Source organism: Mus musculus, chromosome 8, assembly GCF_000001635.26.
Source record: "Mus musculus strain C57BL/6J chromosome 8, GRCm38.p6 C57BL/6J".
NCBI classification, from domain to species: domain Eukaryota; kingdom Metazoa; phylum Chordata; class Mammalia; order Rodentia; family Muridae; genus Mus; species Mus musculus.
In genome coordinates, this window is record NC_000074.6 from 110,504,360 (window position 1) to 110,526,020 (window position 21,661).

At 46.6% G+C, this 21,661-nt stretch overlaps 1 protein-coding gene across 10 annotated transcripts in view; it reads left to right on the plus strand.

Annotated features, from left to right (window-relative positions):
• Nucleotides 1-21,661, plus strand: part of Hydin (HYDIN, axonemal central pair apparatus protein) — a 343,286-nt gene that overhangs the window by 237,392 nt on the left and 84,233 nt on the right. For 2 of the 10 annotated variants that reach the window (XM_030243552.1, XM_030243558.1), the window contains 13 exons: nucleotides 810-940; nucleotides 1,384-1,520; nucleotides 1,735-1,862; nucleotides 2,069-2,260; nucleotides 2,522-2,671; nucleotides 4,525-4,764; nucleotides 6,477-6,639; nucleotides 8,630-8,806; nucleotides 9,755-9,928; nucleotides 10,471-10,644; nucleotides 14,719-14,942; nucleotides 18,713-18,850; nucleotides 21,085-21,268. In XM_030243552.1, coding sequence (XP_030099412.1) covers nucleotides 810-940; nucleotides 1,384-1,520; nucleotides 1,735-1,862; nucleotides 2,069-2,260; nucleotides 2,522-2,671; nucleotides 4,525-4,764; nucleotides 6,477-6,639; nucleotides 8,630-8,806; nucleotides 9,755-9,928; nucleotides 10,471-10,644; nucleotides 14,719-14,942; nucleotides 18,713-18,850; nucleotides 21,085-21,268 — 2,212 coding nt within the window. The remainder of the gene's footprint in view (nucleotides 1-809; nucleotides 941-1,383; nucleotides 1,521-1,734; nucleotides 1,863-2,068; nucleotides 2,261-2,521; nucleotides 2,672-4,524; nucleotides 4,765-6,476; nucleotides 6,640-8,629; nucleotides 8,807-9,754; nucleotides 9,929-10,470; nucleotides 10,645-14,718; nucleotides 14,943-18,712; nucleotides 18,851-21,084; nucleotides 21,269-21,661) is intronic. The other 8 variants (NM_172916.2, XM_030243555.1, XM_030243560.1 and 5 more) reach the window with 6 other exon arrangements.

Sequence of the window (21,661 nt, forward strand, 5' to 3'; positions counted from 1 at the left end):
GCTCAAATGCATATAACTACAGACACACATCTTCACATAAGTAAAACTTTGAAGAAGAAACTGGGGGTGGAACGTCCTAACTTTGTGTCCTTGCGTGGCACTAGAAAAACGCCCATTGAAGCTGAAATCATGCAGAGAAAACACACAGTAGGTCTACAGTACTTAAGAATTTTTGTCAAAACATTTTTTTTACTTTTAAAAACATTTATCATATATTTATTTGCCAGGGGAGTATGCATACATCACAGAGCAGCTGAGAGAGTAAGAGGACAGCTTTCAGGAGTTAGTTCTTCCTTCCAATGTAGGGAGTGAACCCAGGCCTTCACACACTGGCAGCAAATGCCTCTTTACCTGCTGAGCCCATGTCAAAACATTTTTAAACTGTATCGTTTGGGGGCAGGGAGATGGGTGAGCATCTGTGAGCACTTGCGGCTCTTCCAAAGGATCCAAGTTCAGTCCCCAAGGTCCACACAGTGGCTCACAACCATCCCTAACTATAGTTCAGGGAATCTGTGCCTCTCTTCTGAACTATATGGGTACCAGCCACATATACAGAACACATACATATATGTAGGCAAAACACTCATATACGTGAAATAAACAAATCTAAAACATTTTTTTTAAAAAAAAACCTCCTCATTTATAAGTGCATGAAAATTTATTCATTATTAACCTTTACCTGGTACACATTTAAAACTAGGAAAAAGAATCAGGTTACCCTTAGTGGGGGGGAAAATCCTACCAACAATGAGTAGAGAGAATCCACATTGTAGAACAGTCCTTCCGAATCGCTCTCCCTCTCGCTTCAGATAAGTGCTCATGTCCAGATGGAAGTAGAGCGACTCATAGTCCAAGACTATGCCCTGGAACACCAGAGAAGCATCTCCAATAACACCGAGGACATCTACTTCAGTCAGCGGAGTTGCCGAAAACTCACCAAGTGAGGCCCTCTTGCATCGGTGTTGCCTTTGTTCTGGAGTGTGTTGGAGCAAGCAGTTCTTTGTGTCTCCTGAGATCCTGATTGATCCCCTGGGACTGGAAGCCACGTGCCTCACATTAGCAGTCACTCCCTAGCGTCAAGCCAGTCAGGCAACTCTGGCTCTTAAAGCCAGAACACCACAGCCAGTAGGCAGGCCCCATCTCATACTGAACATGTCACTGGATAATGACCAAAACACACATGTGGACTTGTGAAGGATGCACGGAGTGTCTAGTCTTTATCTAGTGGTCCTTAGCTGTCCTCCACCAAACACACACACACACACACACACACACACACAAAAGTTGCACCCAGAAGAGAACATACACTCTCTTCCTTCGTGAAGAGCGGCCTTCTGGGCTTGAAAGTGACCAGTGACTAGGACATCCCCCTGACTGTTTCAGAGTCCAGCTGCCAGAGTACATCCTGGACTTCGGCTACATTGTACTTGGTGACGTCAGAACCCACATCGTCAAGATCACCAACACCAGCCACTTCCCTGTGTCCTTCCACGCAGAGAAACAGGTCCTTCACGAAACAGGTACCAGGAGCCACTCGCATGTCCCATCTTTCCAGGGCCCGTGACAGGCGCCTACCCCCCTGACATCCCTGCAGCTTCTGCACTCAGCTAAAGGGGTTTCTAGGCTGTTCTGCCATACCTTGGTCAGCCTATTGCAGAGGGCATAGCAGCTTCTATGTGCTGTTTTCCTTGCTCACGAAAAACATTTTTCTTTTCCCCTCTGTCTTGGGTCCAGGCTTCAGCACTGAGCTAGACCGTGTAAAGAACCTGCCTTACTATGAGACAGAAACATTTGAAGTGAGGTGTGACCCACAAGGGGCTAATCTCCCTGTGGGGAACAAAGAAGTCATTCTCCCCATCAAGGTACAGTGTACCCCTGCCTACCATGGCCATCCAGGTCTGTTGAGAATCCCAAGATGATGCAGTACTGGGTATCAAAAGCCGGGCTCTGAGCCTCCCAGGCAAGACCTCTTATCACCGAGCTACATGCCCAGCCAGAGACACTGTTTTGCTGTGGTTTTCCCCTAACTCCAAGTCACAGGGTAACTGTAATTCCCTGTCTGTTCTAGGTGTACGGAGGGCCAACCATTCACCTCTGCCTCCAGGCCACGGTGATCATCCCAAGTATGACCCTGTCGTGCAACAAAATAGAGTTTGCCACGATTCAGTGTGGGCAGTGCATGGTGGAAACGATCCAGCTTTCCAACCATCTCCAAGTCCCTTGTGAATGGTTCGTCCACACCCCAAAGTCTACTAACAAGGTGAATCGTGTTCCCCTTCCCGCCTTTCCTACTTGAGCCAGAGTTGGGACTCTAGGCCCTTCCTCCCATCATCTTAACTTCCCGTTGGAAGACTCTCAGTGTCAACCATGCCTTGCCATTGGGTAAAATGTCTGACTTCCCTTTTGCCTCCCGTGCACACTCCCTGATGCCACTCAGGAAGTGCAGCTCCCCTATGCGTGGGGAATGGAAGGGATCTGCTCTCCACATATAAGACCTAACTGTCTCACCTTCACAACCCAGCTGGACAAACACATGCCAAAGTATTTACGGCGGAAGCTGCAAGCCGAGATGATTCCCAAGTCTCGGATCTTTGAGATCCAACCCACTTCTGGCATCTTGGATCCCGGCGAGAGGGCTAATGTGCAAGTGAAATTCATGCCCAAGGAAGAGGTGAGCTCAAAAGAGAAATGAGGCTTTGCAGAGATCTCCCTTCTGGGTCTCTCTGAGGTCTTAAGCCCAGGCTTGCCTGAGACTCAAACCTCCCATTCTGCATATGGCCTGTCCTCCAAGTTCACCCACTTGCTGTGTGGCCCAGCGGGCTGGGTTCAGTAGACCTGAGTAACACCACCTTTCTCAGTGGCACGGAATTACTGGCATACTGCTTGGGTATTTACAGGCTGGGGATCTTTGAACAAATCACTTGTCTGACTAAGCCCCAGCTTGTTCATAGGTAACATAAAGAAGCAATAATATTCCCATATCAAAACTTCCTTATTGCAATTCTGAAACCCAATAAAGCTTCCAAAAGTGTGGGGTGGGGGGTTGAAATTTCATAAGTCTCATATTAAAACTCACTCAATAGAAAACTCTCATTTTAACGGACACGGCCGTTTCTGCCTTTCTTTATCATACTTATTTTCCAAGCGTTGCAGCTACAGAAATATTAATGGGTTTCATTACAGGAGATGTCACTGAGACTGCTCAGGGCATCAGGTGACAGAGCCTGTATCCTCTGCGCTTACCTCTTTGCAAGTCAGCATATAAAAGCAGCTAGAAGCTGAAAGTTCAGATAAGCGAGTACTGAGCTGCAGCCATGGCTCTCTTTGGGTCGTTCTAAAGATTAATAACACCAACCGGAGCACAGAGCACACTGCTCGGTGCGCCATCCATGACCCAGTGACTATGAACACGAGTGACGCAGGAACCATAAGTCATCACGGCGGCCAGCACTTCCTGGCAGAAAGCCTCCCTGAACCTCACGAATGTCATCAGTGTGAAGTCACTCCTAATGGAGAACATGGCAAGCATTGCAAAAATCCTAGAACCAGAGAGGCTCTCAAGAAGTCCTCCCTACCCCCACCCCCACCATGACAACGTTTATTTAAAGCCTAAGATATCCAAGTGATATTTTCCTTTTGATTGTTTTCAAAGACAGGGTTTTGTGTACCTCAGAATGGCCTGGAGCTCACCAAGTAGCACCTAGGATGGCATTGAACCCTTGATCCTCTGCCTTCCAAGTACTGGAATTATAGGCATGTACATGTATACACACACACACACACACACACACACACACACACACACACACACACACCATGACTCCATGGATAGATAAGAGCACTGTCTGCTCTTGCAGAGGTCTTGAGTTCAATTCCCAGCAACCACATGATGACTCACAACCATCTAGACCAGGACCTGATGCCCTCTTGTGGTATGTATAGGTGTACATGCAGGCAGACCACTCATAATACATAAAATAAATAAATCTTTAAAAAAAAAAAAGAGTGTCTTAAGATTTAGCCAAAATTTGGGTGTTATTTTCTTTTTCTTTGTGGCACTGGGAATTGAGCTATCCTCAGCCTGGTTTTGAATTTTTTTTCACTTCTGAATGAGGGAGATATCACTAAAAAGCAGGGGAGATGGAATGTTCGCCATGTTCCTGGTAGTCATTAGTGGAAGTTGCTGCTGCAGCTGCTGGACAAGATTAGTTCCCTGGCTTTTCTGTTGTACCCTTGGCTGCCCGTGGGAATTTGACAGTCTCAGGCCCAGACAGGGTGATGCCCACAGAGGAAACTCAGAGGCATGAGAATAGATTAGAAGTCCTTCTCAATTTGAGCGAGCCCTGGCAGAGTGCCGAGCATGCGATATACACAGCACACAAATACTCCACCACAGAGATTGCTCTTTCACAGCTCTGTAGGAAATATGTCTCCTTTCATCTGGAGACAAGAAGTTTTGTCCCTTTTGTGGCTCTCAGTTTTACATTGTGTGTTGTTGTTTTTGTTTTCCCCCATGTTTTCTAGAAACTTTACAGCCAGTCTCTGTTGTTCCAAATTGGCCAGAGCTCTCAGAAGCTGACACTTCTGGCCCAGGGTCAAGGCCTGGAGCCACGCCTGGAGTTCAGCCCTTCCGTTCTGGAACTGGGGCCCCTCCTGCCTTTTGCATCAGGAGATGAGGCCGAGGTGATTGTGAGGAACCCCTGCAACTTCCCCATTGAGTTTTACTCCCTAGAATTTGACCAGCAGTATCTCTTAGAAGAGAAGGTGAGTAGAGACAAAACCAAACCCCCTTCCTGACATGACAGGCCCCACCCCTGGCATGCGTCCTTGTGTCTGCAGTACCTTCCTTCTGGCCTTTCCCCTCCTCTCTCCTTGTCAGTTTATCAATCTCTCCTCCATAGCATTTCCCCACTTGCTTCTTCTCTCCACAGGTGAACTTATTGCTTTTTTTTTTTAATTCCAATATGCACTTTTAAACAAATTAAAAATCCAGTGAATGTTTATGGTCAACATCTGCACAGTAAAGAACTACATGTAACAACCTGGCATTATATTTAAAATGATTTTCTTTTATACTTCCTATAATTGGGGCACTTAGGAAATACGGGCTGGGGATGCTGCTTACTGACTTGGTAAAGCTCATTTCCTTAAAGCATGAGGACCTGCATTCAGTCCCCAACAGTCACAGTGGTGCATAGCTGTGATCCTAGCACTGGGAGAGCAGAGACCAGTGGGATTTTTTTTTAAGATCACTCAGAATCAACCATGCTAGCTGGATCATTAAGCTTCAAATTCAGTGAAAGACCCTGAGTCAAAGCAAAAAAGTAGAGAGTGATTGAGGAAGATAGAGAAAAATCAACCTATCTGCCACATGTGAACACACACACACAAATAAATAATTTTAAAATGCATGAACTATGACAATCTCTGCCCTTAGTTTGAATAATGTAGACCATTTACTTTTAATGTAATGGTTGATATACTGAGGACTCTATCTGCCATTTTGTTTTGTTGGTTTTGCTTTTTGTCCTCTGTAGACTTTGTGCTGCCTTCTTATCAGTCCTTCCAATGTTGTTTACCTTTCCTTCTCAACTTATCTGGAGCATTTTTTTAGCTTCTTTATACAGCTTCTTTAGTTACTGCTACACATGTTGCCTTGTGTCTATGTAACTTATTATGACCAATTGGGGATCAAGCTCCTCATTTTAATGTAACTTTGTTAAATCTTTCCTTATAACACTGTAACTACATGTTGTTTTGTTAGAAAACCACAGAGTAGGAGGCATTTGTCCATTTACTCTTTCCATTATTCATCATTTTCTTTCTGATATTCCAGTGCTTCTTTTTTACCATTTCCTTTCCATTTAAAGATCCATTACTGGCTACTTTTTTATTATTTTTTTTTAGCTAGTACACAGAATGATGAGTTTCATTATAACATTCTCATATATATATATATATATATATATATATATATATATATTGTCATTGTAACTTCTAATCCCATTTACTCTTTTCTTAGCAATACCCTGCATGCATAACATCACCACATAAGATTAGCTAATCTAGTGACATTATAGCCATCTCAGTTTTAAAACAGTGACAAATTCATCTAATAACACAATCTCACGTTTCAGAACATACCCCTCTCTTTAGTTGACTTGTAACTGTACTTTTTAAAAGAATGATAATGTAATTGTATATGTTTGTTATTAGAAGAATCTAGTGTGCTATTTTCAAAGAAAAAAATCATCTCCACGTGTGAAATGCTTGGGCAGATATCAAAAAACATAAAGGTTTTGGATCCTTGTTAGTTCAGGATTTAGCTCTATATTTAGACCTCTCCGAAGGACCCCACCATGTGACACCCGTAAAGCATCTCTCCAAATCTCATCCTCGGGTTTTTTTGTGAGGCCAGCGAGCAAGAGGAAACCTCCATTGAGGCCAACAGTAGCTCTCAATCTCTCCTTGAGCAGATGTTGCGACAGCTGAAGGGCTACGACTCCTACAACACCCTGCTGCTGCCTCCCCGGAACCCAGGGGAGAAGCTGCCACCAGAAGTCTATGATTACTTTAAGGAGATGAAGAAATCGAAAGAGGAGCACATGAAGGCCAAGTACATGGAGAACCTGGAGAACGGTGAGAACCCAGCATGGAGCTGAGCAAGCTCTGAGCCATTGTCCCATTCTCTTCTAGTTATCCTTGCCATGGGACCAACAACCCACTCTTGAGTACCTGCCAGGTACCCAGAGCCTTATATATCCTGCTTAAGACCATTACAAAATGGGTCTGAAAGAACCTAGCGGGGGAAACCCCTACTCAAGTCCTGAGGCAGCACACACCCAAGAAATCACGAGAGACTGTCTTGATGCAAACACACGAGGCAGTTTAATGAACGGAGCTCCGGGCCGACATGTATCTCACGCAGGAGACAGGGGAGTCGACCCTAAGGCTCAAAAGTTAGGGGTTTATATAGGAAAGGAGTGGGGGGATAGGGGAAATTGGCGCAGTTACACACAAGTGGGCAGTTTAAACATCAGTGAGCAGTATGTGACAGTAACTCTAAAGGGAGGGTGTTTATCTTGGTTGGCAGGTCTTCTGGCTAAGCTCAAACCATATCAGCATGTGGCCCATTACTCATCTGAGCTTGTCCAGAGATTGTCCTTTCGTGCCTTTCTTATCTCAATGGCTAGTTGGTTCCTGGGATAACTTTACAGCTTTTGTATTGGCCCAACTCTCTTATCTTTATGGCTTTAAGTCTGTAAACCTTCTGACTAGGGCCTTGAATAAACCTTCTGGCTAGGGCTTTGAAGCCTTGAATTTAGTTTTCTTTCTTTCAGGTCCTGTGGTCTTTGTGTTAAGGATGCAGAGGCTGGGCACAGTCTGCTTTCACTAAGGTCCAGGGGTTACTGAGACTTAAAACAAGGGTGAAGGTTAAAGACCACATTCAAGATTGTCCTCTGACCTCCTCATGTGCACACACACACACACACACACACACACACACACACACAGATGACCTTGAACTCAGAGATCTCCCTGTCTTCAAGATCTCCATACCAAGATCCAGGTCAGAAACTTCTATCTCCCAGCCTCCAGATTAGGGTCACTGGTGACCCTTCCAGTTCTGGATTGTAGTTCATTCCAAATATAGAAAAGTTGACAACCAGGAATAGCCACTACAGGTTGGGTTTCATTTTGTTTTGTTTTGTATTTCATTTGTCCCAGTAGAAGATGGTCTGGATCCAAGCTGATGGGTCCAGGGACAACCCGGGCTTGATGCTCACCAGTACCTCTCTCGACACTGGTTCACACTGCTTTCATGATGTGGACTCTCCCTTCTCTGACCATGACCCAGGGGAGGGCGGCTGCCTCTAGTCACATCTCAGTTCTAAACAAAACACAGGGGTTCCCTAGGTCAGTGAGAGATCACCTATTGATTGTCACAGGCTGTTGTACCCACTGAGACACCGTGGAAGAGCAAAGACCAAGCAGTGAGGTGGGTGGCGGCCTGACAGGGGTCAGGCACCCTGGGAATGTTGGCGAGGCAGTGAGGGTGGAAGCAGGCTCCAGCTGATGTGTACAGAATGGTCTCCACATCATTCTGAAAGCCTGAGAATTAAAGATGTGGACAGTAGAGTTCTCCTGCTCCAGTGATTATAAAGCTAGCTTCAACTCCTGTCACCCTCTGTCTCTCTCAATCCCTGTAACTTGTGACGATTTTAAACTTTATATTCTGGGGCTCTTTGGAATTCTCCAAGTTTCTGGGTCAACTGCACACTCTTGGTATCTAAACATGATTAAATGCTGAAGCACTGGCGCAAGCTCATGGTTGGTCTTGATTTTTAGGATTGGGTCGGCACTGGATGACTATCAGTGCAGCCATTCTTTATTAGTATGATTAAATAATATGTTTGTATTAATTCTTTGAGAATTTCACAGAACTTATTTTGATGATATTCACCCTTGACTCCCGGCCCCCTTCCTCCAAGCTCCACCCTTCCTTGTTCCTCCTCCCCGCCTCTCCCCATTTCCTGTTTTCTTTTTTCCTGGAATCTCTTTCCCCCTCCCCCTTTATCCCCTCTCAACTCCCTTCCGGTGTGTTTTCATCCTCTGCACCCCTCCCCAGCAGAAGAGGAAGAAATGAATACGTCTGACCAAGGAACCACCAGCACAAAGAGGACATCAATTAGCCGAGGGATCTCAGTCACATCCAACCTGGAAGAGCGGCATCTCACAATTGAAGCCAAAAACTACCTAGATGAGGATGACTATGAAGAAAGCCTGGAAAAACTAACATTTCAAAGTAACTGAGCACTGCTGGAGGGGTGGGGATGGGGGGAAACACTGCTGGGGGCAGGGACAGCTCTGGCTGAGCAGAAATGAAAGAGCTGCTCAAGAAAGATCTAAGCATCTTTTTCCATATAAAGGGGTACTCTGGGTTTCTGGCAGTGACCTCCCACCTACCACATGCACCCTCTGTTGAAGACTGACCCATCTTCTCACACAGTGCTATGAGCATGGAAGCCTGCAGAGCAGCTTAGTGTGGGATGTGTCCTCCTTGCCACAGTCACTTGCATTTTAACTTGGCTAAGGAAGACCCAATGCCTTAATGCTAAGAGTATGGCCAAATGGGAACTGTTATAAAAACAAACAGACAAAACACTCTGAGGATGTGGAGAACATTCTTTTAGACATCCCTCCAATCAAACCACTAAGAAACCCTCCATTTCACCTCCCAGCATCTAGGATCCATTTTTCTGACCTTTATTTTCTCTGAGATCTGAGTTAAAGCTGGGGGCACAGTGACAAACCCAAGACAAAGGCAGAATCCTTGGTGCCCATCCTCCCTGGCGCCCAACCTGTCTGAGCTCACTTGCCCCCGTGCATCAGTCCCTGACCTTTTGTGGCACTTTCTCCCCATTGCACAGTCCTGGCTCCTCCCGTACACCCAACTCCAGACTCTTCCACATGGCCATCCTTTCTATGTTTCAACAAGAGAAATCCCTTCCAGTGGAATTTAAGTCAACGAATATCCTTTTTTTTTTTTCACTTTAAAATATAGACACAAAGTAATAGCCAAATGAAGCATTCTTGTGCACCATGGCAGGGACTGCTGCAGCAGTGGGCATTTTAAAAAAACAAGAGTATTTTAAAGGAAAAGACTCATTCCCATCGCTATCGGTGCCTGTGTCCCTATGTAAATCCCCGGATGTGCGCCTGTGCACACGCTCACTGTGGTTTGGATCCCTAGCCGACAAGATGCAGAGCACAGACAGCCACTCCGTAGAGGAGGTTGGAGAGGTGGAGAGCAATCCAGTGAGCAAGGCAATCGCACGCCACCTGGGCATCGACATTTCTGCAGAAGGCCGCCTGGCCAAGAACCGGAAGGGCATCGCCATTATCGTCCACGGGACGCCCTTGTCAGGTATTCGACGATCCCTGAGGGGAGACTGTGAACAGAGATACCACGACTCCTCCATACAGAACCGTGGCAACCTCTGCTGTGATCAGGGCAGATCCTAAGAGTTTCATCTGAGGAACAGCATAGCAATGCTCACAGGCATATACCCAGAGTGGGGGGCAGGAGTGGGGGCGGGGGGAAGAGACCAGAAAAAAGATCTAAATTTTTGTGTTTTCTTTACCACAATTAGAAAAGACAATGTCTTCCTGTTAGAATCAGAGACAGTGGGGGCTACACAGTACTTTAGAGATCATCCACTGTGATCTGTTTTTCAACCTGAGGAGAAAAGCCTAGTGAGGGGGTTGGTTGTCATGCCCCTGTGCTGAGGAATAGATGCCCAGCTCATCTTCACAGCATGATGCTGCTTCGTCTCTGTTGGTGCTATCTCTGGCCACTTAAGAGACTTGGAGGTGAAGCACTCAGAAATCACTCCATAGGGAACTTTGTTCTGCAGACTTCCGAGCAAATGAGAATCCTAAGAGTCGATGCCCTGGATGTTTTTACAGGAAAGACAGCCAATGCCATCAGCATGGCCAAGTTCTACAACGCAGCCTGCCTGAACATTGACTCCATCGTCTTAGAAGCCCTATCAGACACCAACAACATCCTAGGGATTCGGGCCCGGGAGCTGTGCATCAGAGCTGCCATAGAGCAGTCCATGAGGGAAGCAGAGGAGTCAGGTAAGATCCATGATTGCAGGTGTGTGTGTGTGTGTGTGTGTGTGTGTGTGTGTGTGTGTGTGTGAGTGTGAGTGTGTGTGTATGTGCGTGTGAGTGTGAGTGTGTGTGTGTGTGTGTGTGCGTGTGTGCGTGTGTGCGTGTGCATGTGCGTGCGTGCGTGCGTGCGTGTGTGTGTGTGTGTGTGTGTGTGTGTGTGTGTGTGTGTGTATACACATGTAAGGGCATGTGCATGTTAAAGTCAGGGGACAACCTTGGGTGTCCTACTTCAGAGGCTGCCCATCTGGTTTATTGAGACAGGGTCTCTCCCTGGTCTGAAGCTCACTGGTTGCACTAAGCTAGCTAGTCAGTGAGTCCCCAAAATCCATCTGTTTTCTTTTCCCCAGCACTGGGCTTACAGGCCTGGCTGTTTATGTGGGTTCTAGGGATTGAACTTGGGTCCTCACACTTGCATAGCAAGCACCTTCCGAGCTAATCTCTCACCTTGGGACCTTTACGGGGAAGGCCATTCTTCCTCTATGCAGCTTTCTGAGCGTCCTCTCCTATAGCCTGCTCTGAGGCTGATGTGTGACATATAGCTAGAGGATTCTCCTCTTCATCCAGCATGCATGCAGAGCTATCATCCCCTGACCATTGCAGGTGTGTGGGTGACATAGTAGAAAAGCAGACCAGGAAGAGCTACAACCTGTATATTAAGGTTGGTGTGACACTTGGAGGGGAGACAAAGATGAGTTCACTCGACAGGAGAAAACACTTACAACCATAAAGTGTTTGGTGTCCTTGAGAGAGTAAGTTTGGAACTAGAAGGTTCCAGCACAGGTGATTTGGGGAAGTCTTCACGGAAATGGACTTTGAAGATTGGGAAAATATTAACATGCAAACTAGAGACAAGGGCAAGACCAAGAAATCACAGAGGTTGATAGTAAATCAGAGGTGGAAAGGCTGGTTGTATAAACAGATCAATTGTAATAAGCTTTGATTTTCATTCTATTGAATAAAAAGAGTTGGGGGTGACTGTGGTCTGTCTCCTGGATGTCCAAAAGCAACAGTAGAAAAGTAACTCTCATAATGTAAAGGGAATAGAAAAGCAGGAAAAAATGGCCTTGGTCCAGCTCGCTCTGTGTTACATACATGATGGAGGACTGAGCAGGGACACTCAGGGATAAGCACAGAGACCTCTAGCCACAGAAACGAGGAGAGTGACGTCATTTACCCTGCAAAGAATCCTGGGAGGAGGAAGCATAAGAAGATGGGTTGAACTTTTGGATCTCAGCATAGAGAAGCCTGGTATGGTCTTCCTAGTACAAGCCAAGAATTCTGGCTTCATCCAGTCATCTGAGGACCATGGATCAGGAGAACGGAGACACAAGGGTTCAAAGCAGGGGATCTGACTAGAGCTGGATCCTCTCTCTGTGAACAGTCCTAACAACATGACACAGTTCCTGACAGCACCCCACACCTGCTAGTTGATCAACTCTCAATTCCTCCGCTTGGGATGCTCATGGAACACAAGGTTCTTTACTGGATAGATAAGAGAAATGGTTCCTTGGGGGAAATCCCAGACAATATCATAACTCTCTCTTAAATGTGCTCCTGTATCTAATAAACTGGTGGTCCATGCCATTGTGTTAGCATTCCAGTGGTCATGCCATCATGTTAGCCTCCTAGTGATTCTTTCCATCATATTAGCATCCCAATAGTCTATGCCATTGTGTTAGCATCCCAGTGGTCATGCCATCATGTTAGCCTCCCAGTGATCCATGCCATTGTGTTAGCATCCCAGTGGTCCATGCCATCATGTTAGTATTGCAGTGATACTTGCCACTGTGTTAAGCATCCCAGTGGTCATGCCATCATGTTAGCCTCCCAGTGATTCTTTCCATCTTATTAGCATCCCAGTAGTCTATGCCATTGTGTTAGCATCCCAGTGGTCCACGCCATCATGTTAGCATCCTGTTAGAAATGATAGATTTGAGCCTCTGAACTGAGTACCATCAAGCTGAAGGCAGGCCTTGGGGAGTCCATCAGTGAAGTGGGAGCTGCAGACACTGCAGAGATGCAGTTGTCCCAGAGAAGAGGGGAACTCCCTCGAGAAGACTTGCATGTTAGCAGGAAGAACTGGAAGAGAAGTCGGAGGACAGTTAGATGCGGGTAGGGCCCCAAAGGAAGACACTCAGCAGGGCCGGTAGTAGGGAAGAGGAGAGAGAAAGGGGAGAGAGGTGAGGCTTCCATGGCCTCTGCCCTCCTTGCCCTCCTTTGCTCTAGTAAACATACTGTTCTCACTTTATTTCATTTTGTGCTATTTATCTATTTCACAGTTTTTATGCTTGGCTTAGCTATTGACCTATCCATCCTCATGTAATAGGTTATATAAAATATACCACTGTAGTTGATTTTATTTTATTTTTATGTGCTACTGGAAATTTTTTTAAATTACATACATCATTGTGACAGCAGTGGTTTGGATCATTGTTCAGAAAAATTGAGCAGCGAAGGGGACGGGGCAAAATGATGACAGGGCACAGAAGAGGGACAATGACGAAAGAAAGAAGAAAGGAAAACAGAGGAAGAAAGGAAAAAAAGAAGGAAGTTATGTATTCAAATGAAAACTTTTGTTATGGTTGTGTCTAGCTGCTCTTATTGAAATATGGAGGGTGTGACAGAAGAGAAACAGCTAGAGGCTCATGGACACTGTAAAGAGACTGTATGATCAGTGGATCACAGAGCAGGCAGGAGAGCCAGAGTCCATAGTGAAAAATGGTCGAGACTGAGGGGAGATGCTAGTGGCCAGTGCTTCTGAGGAAGCTGAGGGGAGCAAAGCAGAGATGTTGGGCCTGGTGAGGGGCCTGGTGGAGAGTCTGGTAAGTTAGAAGACTAGCACCCTTCATAACTGCTGTAGAACTCAGCTGTGACTTTTTCCACTAGGGAGTTAGGCGTCCCTAGTCCTCCAGCAGGTGCAGTGTGGCTTTTCTGTACATAGCCCCAAATACTGGGAGAGGGGAGAAGGGAATTGCAGGAAACGATAAGCCAGCGGGGAACTGTAGCTATGAGGGAGCCCTGGAGAGTTATACGCTGAGATGATTGGCAGGAGCATTGAGGCCGAGTCTCCCCGAGACCTAGAGGACCACTGATGTTGCTTGGCTTATGAGACAAAGAATGTGTCCTCCACCCCTGGTCTCCTTCAGGGGTGCCCAGCCCATCTTTGAAGTCAGAATCCCAGGGGGCACAATGAGACAGGGCAAATATGTCAAGCAAGGGGGCCATAAGACGACTCTGAGGCTCAGGGCTGGCACAAAGGCACTCTAGCAAGTGCTTATCTAAGTAGATTTTAACTGAAATTTTAGAAAGTGGGTTATTTCAAGAGGGAGCTGAGAAGGTAGCAGTCTGCTTGGAAGGAGAATCAGGAACAAAACGGAGAAAATAACTGCATGAGTGAAGGTCCCATTTGCTAATAACCACATACTTCTTGTTTAATTCATTCTTCATTAGAGTTGGTTCTGCTGAGGGCAGAAAAAACTCTGCCCTATCTGCTCCTCGACCTTACCACTGCCCAAAAGCTCAGAAGGTTAAGGGTCAGATTGTCAAGGCAAGGCCTTAGTGCACACGCAACTTAAGAAACCCTTGGCTTCTGGGCCAAGAAAGAAAATGGGCACAGACGGTTATAAGAGCTATAGAAAAGATGGGCAATATGGTAGTTTGAATGAGAAATGACCTAACACACACACACACACACACACACACACACACACACACAGCTCAAATATTTGAATATTTGGTCCCAGTTGGTAGGGACCAAAATAAAAACTAAAAGTCTATAAAATTGCCTTTGGTCATAGTATTTTATCACAACTATTAAAAATTAAAAGTAACTGATGCAGGCACAAAAGAGCTCAGGACCCCAGGGGAGCCATCCTCTGATACTCAGTGGGTGGAGCCTCTTCTTCCCGCCCAGGTCAGTCAGCTGTATATGAAGATTGCTCAGTATTCTGTAAGAGAGTAACATAGGCTGCAGTGTATTGTCCCCCACTGTCCTTTCCTTCATATGGTGACTTTTACTGAAACCCCACCTTCTTCCAGCAGCTCATGAGTCTTCAATGACCCAAAATACTGTGGTACCAGCACGACTAAGCACTGAGAACTTGGGCAGGTTTACCTCAGAGCTCACTCTAATAACCCAGGAATACAAAGTTCCGAAGACCGTGCGCGGGAGTGTGATGCTCCCCAAAGGCAAGGCGGACAGCCACTTTACTGGGTCTCAGAAGCAGCATCACCAGCACCAATCCGAAACACCGCAGGTACAGGTACGCAGGGATCCCTGGAAAGAGGGTTGGGAATCCTTCCTCCCCCTTCACAGCATCCTGCGGCCAGGCCAGCACCCCGTGGCTGCCCTACACCACTCCTTCAGAAACTAGTACACAGCCACCTGGTACCCAGTAAGCACTATTCTATTACTGGCACCGCACTGGATCCCAGAGGGATGACAGTGACAAAAGGAAGGTCTCCCACTCAAGCCGCAGTAGTGGCGAGTCGACGAGGAAGCCGATCATGCTCACAAATTGCCTGGAGCAAAACGGTGACAGGAGATAGCCACAAGAGAAATTCGGTTGAACCTTTTAGAATCTCATAATAATAATAATAATAATCTCCTATGACTCAAACAGTACAAGAGGAACATAAAGGATTGTCCTATTAAAATAAGTGGTGCTGGGCTGTAGGGAAAGTCGGTGTAGGTCATAAAGAAGTCATTTGGCCCCAGCCACATGCTGGGGAATGTAAACTGCCATCTTGGCAAAAACGCCGTGCTAAAGGCAGAGACATCCAATGAAATCAAGGAATGAGCAGTGGGTAGAGAGTGAGGGCCAGTGAGTATCAGCCCTTGAGATGTGAGCGGAAGGGCTGGAAGGACTTGCCAGGGACCACGCCCAAGGTCAAGTGTGTGGTCACTGGGAGAGAAACAAAGGCAAAAGTAGGAAGCAGGCCTGAAATGAATGCAGCCCCAGGGGACTTGTCACCCATGGTAACGTCTATGTTCCCAAGCCACGTGTTCTGCTCAGAATAGACCATATTATCGTCTTCTTAAAGAGCAGGAAGCATGGGTGGATGGTACTCTTGCAAAATGTAAGGTCCACACAGGAAGAGATGAGATCCCAAGAGAAAAGGAAAAGGGTTGATCAGTTAAAAGATAACTCCCTCTGGGATCCATAAAGGTTCAAAAGAAGAAAAAGATACAGCTAAGGATAGGAGATGTGAGATGGAGGGTGGAAGTTGGGGAAATCTTACCCTATCACTCTTGTATGTATGTGTATAGGAGGTATGGTCTTTTATAGGAGGCAGTGAGGAGTTTGGGGTTAGAGGCTGCCTTCCCTACAGGGGACTGGTAGAACACAAATATCTCCACTGTCACAACGGGACCCGAAACTGGTGCTGCATAAAGAGAGAGTTGAGAATGCCGACGGCCCAACTAAGACTAGAACCTCAAGTTCACAGTTTTACTAGTTCCCCCAAGTGGCCCCTGGCAGGCCTCATTCAGAGACAGAGAAACAAGAAGTTGTCGTTGGAGCAGAGGAAGGGTATGCTCAGAACTAGGTACAAGGCAGTTCAGGTGGCGTCAGTAAGAGGAGGCCAGCCAAAGTAAAGAAAGAATTAGAGGACATGGAGGGGGAACGGGAAGATCTGAGGGTCTTCAGACCCTCAGTCTTGGAATCACGCTGCCTAGGCACCAGGTGTTTCATAGTAGGTATCTAAGGTGGACAGAGATAGCTGAAGATCCTTATAGAGAGGAGATACAACAGGCTCATAGAACTTCATAAAAAGAAAGCCGAGCATTAAATTAGGAATGCAGGTTAAGTAAAGATTTAGCTCCTAACAGGAATGGAGACCAGAATATAGATGGGACAGGTGAATGGAGCAATGTCCGCCCTGGAGAAGACACCTACAGGTGGACGGAGCATCTCAGGGGCTAAACTGGTGCCCAACAAGGTCTTTTATCTGCACCTCCCCTATAAGTGCGTTTTGTGTTCATAGTACCTTGTGAGCTGGAGCCCCTGGCTCGTTTTCTTTGGGAGCCCCAGCCTTTAACCCTCTTCCCTGAGAGCTATGACATTCTTTACACCGATGCTCGTATTTGTTAAAAATAGGGCATCATGGTAAGTTTTGCTTGTTTTCCTTCTATCAATCTAGAAGTAAAGACTTTTAGAATGTTTTGGGGACAGCAGAAAATCCCAGTTCTGACTCTAGCTCTCTCTCTCTCTCTCTCTCTCTCTCTCTCTCTCTCTCTCTCTCTCAGTAAACAGTAACCCTAAAAGAAGTCAGAGTAGAAATCAGAACCTGTATACCACATGTATACATGTGCACGAGCTCACACAAAAGCACACACAACCCTGCACTGCTCAACATGACAAGACCCAAATGAATTGGAGACAGATTCTGAGCTGATCACTCTACCCATCTATACATGTGCACTGGTTCCCATCCCTCTCCCTCTTATTCAATTCAGGGGTTAAATCCATGGTCCTTGCCCTCCTTTTTTTTTTTTTTTTTTTTTTTTTTGGTTTTTTGGTTTTTTGGGTTTTTGGTTTTTCCAGACAGGGTTTCTCTGTATAGCCCTGGCTGTCTTGGACCTCACTTTGTAGACCAGGCTGGCCTCAAACTCAAAAATCCACCTGCCTCTGCCTCCCGAGTGCTGGGATTAAAGGCGTGCACCACCATGCCCCCTCCAGCTCCTAACTCACTCTTCAGATCCCCTTCTCTGTTTCCTCCAAGGACCACTTCCTCTGTCTCAGTCGCCCCTGATCTCCTTCACCAGTCCCATCCAGACATCCACCTGCCTTCCAATATTCCACCACCACCATTGCTTACCAGATTCCATACACGCTGAACTCCCGTGTGCTCCCAAATCAGCTCACGCACGCAGCTCCCTCACAGAGACAGTTCTCAAGTTCTTGTCTCAGTCTGCCATGGTTCCAAGCTTATATGATCCTCCCGTGATTCTCCACCCCTTCACTGCCCCGTCATTCCCTTGCCCTCTCACTTCCCCACCACACGCCTCCCTGCCGTGAATATTACCGGTTCCTGGGTAATGCGCTCAGTTTCTGTGTCTCCCGTGAGAGTGGTAAGAGCCGTGGAGGCAGCATCAATTGCTGGTCCTGTTTGTTGTTGGATGCCTACCTAGTCCACAAGGAGGGCCTGGTGCATGATGGGAACTCAGTAAATATCTGTTGGGTGAATGGGCAGTCAAATACAGGTCAGGACACATACAGAGAACCTCCCACAGTATCCCTGCTTGAAGCTACCACCATTCCTGAGAGTGAAAGAACCTAGTGGGGAAACCCCCACTCAATTTCCGTTCGGCGTGCACCCAAGAATCATGAACAGACGACCATCTTGATGTAAAAGCATGAATTTAATGACAGAGTTTAATGACAGAGTTTAATGACAGAGCTCCGGGCCGACACATATCTCCTGCAGGAGACAGAGGTGTCGACCACATGGTGGAGCCATAATGGCAGAGCTCTGGGTCGAAACGTATCTCACGCAGGAGACAGTGGTTTTGACCACGAGTATTGGAAGCTAGGGGTTTTTATAGAAAAGGGGTGGGACTGGGGGAGGAATTGGCGCGGTTTCACATGATTGGTCCATTTAAACATCAACAGACTGTTAGAAGGGCAGGAGATAGGGAGGCACTAGGCCAGTCAGGACATGTAACGATGGGCCTGCCCAGGCATGTCCTGACCTGTTCTTCTATGTTCTCAGGCCCAGGTTTCAAAGCTCACAAACAACTCTTTAGGCTATTTGACATAAATTACATGAATCACATGTCTCAAGTTTTATTTCCTTTCAAGAGAAGTAGGGAATCATGCCATTTGAAATATAGTCCTCATTATTTAAGGAGCCTGCAAGAGTTTTGTGGTATTATTATTATTATTATTGTTATTGTTATTATTATTATTATTATTATTTTGTGTGTGTGTGTGTGTGTGTGTGTGTGTGTGTGTAGGCTACATTGCCTGTATGTATAGTTGTTGAGACATAAGGCTGGCTTTTGACTTCCTGCCCTTCTCCCACTCATCAGATCTCCTCTAGCCCTCTCCTCCCCGGCCCCACCCATCGGCGGCTCAGCGTCAGCGCCAGTATTGGCGGGGAGACCGGGCTGATGAGCTGCGTGCTCCCAGATGACCTCCTCATTCAGATCCTGGCTGAGCGGATACAGGTGTGTACACGCCCACCCACACAAAGCAGCAGGCTTGGAACTCACACACTGAACCCTTGCTGAGAGCTGAGACGCTAGGCCATCGGCCCCCCTCAGTGGCTCAGAGCCCTCGGGACTCAAAGGGTCCCTTGCTTGTCTTTTGTCGCTCTCGCCCATGACCTCTGTCTGTCCTCCAGTTGGAAGCTACTCTTCTTTTTAAAGAACCAGGGAGCAGGTTTTACACCAAAGAAATAAAGCAAAAAGAGCAATGTGATAAAAAGTATAATGTGAGCAGCTGGAAGTCCAAGCTTGCCTGGCACGGTAGTGTGCACCTGAAATCCCGGAGCTCCCGACGCTGGGGCATGGGATTGCGGAACTCAGACCAGGCTGGGTTGCATAATGAGATTTTTGTCTCAAAAATAAAACATGGGTCTCTGTAAATTACAGATTAAAAAAAAAGTTTTCATAATGTAATGTGAAACAGATTAATATGTAAAGCAAATTTACATTTTATATATTTGCAAATAATGTCACATGCATTGACAAAAACCTCCTACAGTGTGAGATCAGTGTTACTCTCTTTGGTTAGTAGGTCTATGGGTTTTACATCTCCTTTTATCTTTCTCAATTCTTCTTAAAAGCATACTGCTTTTAAGGTCAAAACCAATGTGATTTTTTTTTTAATGAACTTGGGGGTCTGGAGCTGCAGTCCAGTGAAAGAGTACCTGCCTGGCTTGCTTAAGGCCTTGGTTTTCTCTCCAGGACCACGTGGACACATGAAAAAACTACGTATGCTCTGGAGTCACGACCAGCAAGGCCTATGGGCTCCCAGAGCTGTGTGTTTCCTTTAGTTTCTCATACCGGGCAGCTATTAAGCACATTTCTTTCATGTGTCTGTGTGTATAGGGTGTGTGTGTGTGTGTGTGTGTGTGTGTGTGTGTGTATGCATGTTTATATCTGTGTGTACATGGGTTAGAGGCCATGGGTTGGAAATTGATATCAGGTCTCATCTTCAGTTGTTCTTCACTTTTAATTTATGAAAATCAGGTCTCTCACAACAGACAGGAGTTAATCTGGCTCATCTTGTTAGCCAGATTATTGCAGACATCCCATCTGGGCCTCCCAAGTGCTGGGATTACAAGCAGCCCCCACATGCCTGATACCTTCTTGGGTGCTGGGGATTCAACTCCATCCTTCATGCCGGGTCCTGGAGTAATACCACATTGCAGGAGAAACCGTTCTTCAGTGGTTGCAACACCAAGATCATTACAGTCCAGTTATGTTGCCAAAGTCATTCCACTCCAAGGCAGTGAGTGGGCTGCTAAGAAAAGTACAGGCCTGGGAGACAACTTAGTGGCAAAGGGTTTGCCTGCATTGTGTCTCCCAGCAGGCACCTCATAAAAATCTGGGCATGGCTTTATATATTTCCAATCCCAGATCTGGGCAGACAGAGACAGAGGATCCCTGAGACTCACTGGCCAGACAGCCTAGCAGAATTATCAGTGAACCCCAAGTCCTAAGGAGACACCTTGGTTTCTTGAGAGGGAGAGACAGAGACAGAGACAGAGACAGAGACAGAGAGACAGAGAAAGAGAGGAGAGAAAGAGAGAGAGAGAGAGAGAGAGAGAGAGAGAGAGAGAGAGAGAGAGAGAGAGAGAGAACAGACAGACAGACAGAGGTACAGAGAAGAGAGATGGACAGCTGTCAAGGAATAATACCCAAGGTTGTCCTCTGGCTTCCACTTGCATGTGCATGCATGTGCACCTGTACACAAACATGCATACATACCTGTGCATGCATGTACATACACAAAAAGAAAAGCTCAGGCGGGCTCTTGCTGCCGGATTCCCCACTCACTGTGAGAACCCTTCCCTTTTCTCTCCTTCCCATCTTATCTTCAGACACCTCATGGAGCTTTCGAGACCTTTTGATGTTTTCTTTGTTCCTTTATTCTACACACAGAGATGGAATAAATCCTTTGTTCTTCAATCACCTGCCATTACACTCTTGCATAAACGCATCATTAAGGCATTTAGTCTTCGTTTACACTGGGGGGGTGGGGTAGGGGTGGGGGTCAGTACATTCCATAAAAAGGACCTCCTTCATTTCCTGTCAGTGCCTGGACTTTGGTTTCCTGGTGTTTATTTTGGAGCCCAGTGAGTATGCCAAACCCGACAGAAGAAAAGGCCTCTCCGCAGAGAACAGCTGTCAATCCAGGCTGAAATAACCATCTCGTTCGTTCTCTCTGCCCGCAGCTGAGCAACTGTTTCAGAGGCGTGGTGTTCGACGGCCTGGACACGCTCTTTGCACGGAATGCGCCCTCTGCCCTCCACTGCCTGCTAAAGGCCATCGGCAGCCGGGAGCACATCTATGTCATCAACATGTCTCAGGATTATGTCGTCATGAAAGCCCAGGAGAAGGCTAAAAAGGAGCAAGAAGGCAAGGCCCCGCTCCTCCCTGGATGACCCTCCTATGCCCAGTAGGACTTTCCTGGCCATGGAGCCCTCACAGCTTTCAACTTGTTCCTCTGGTGTAACAATCCAATGGCTTCAAATGACATCATGACCTTGTGTCTCTCTAGCACCCTACCTCTGTCCTGGGAAGTGACCTGGTCATGTATTTCTAATTTCAGGCAGGCTAAGGAGAACACATATGGGGTCATCCCAGCCTAAGATGCTTGCTTAGCTTGCTGGTTTGGCTTATGGCCACCATGCTGTTCCTTTAAACCAATGGGACTACTCGGTATCCTTTGGGTCACCTCATCCTCACCCCTGAAGATTATTGTCCCCATTTTACAGATGAAGAGATTGAAGCCCCAAGATAGGAAAGGTC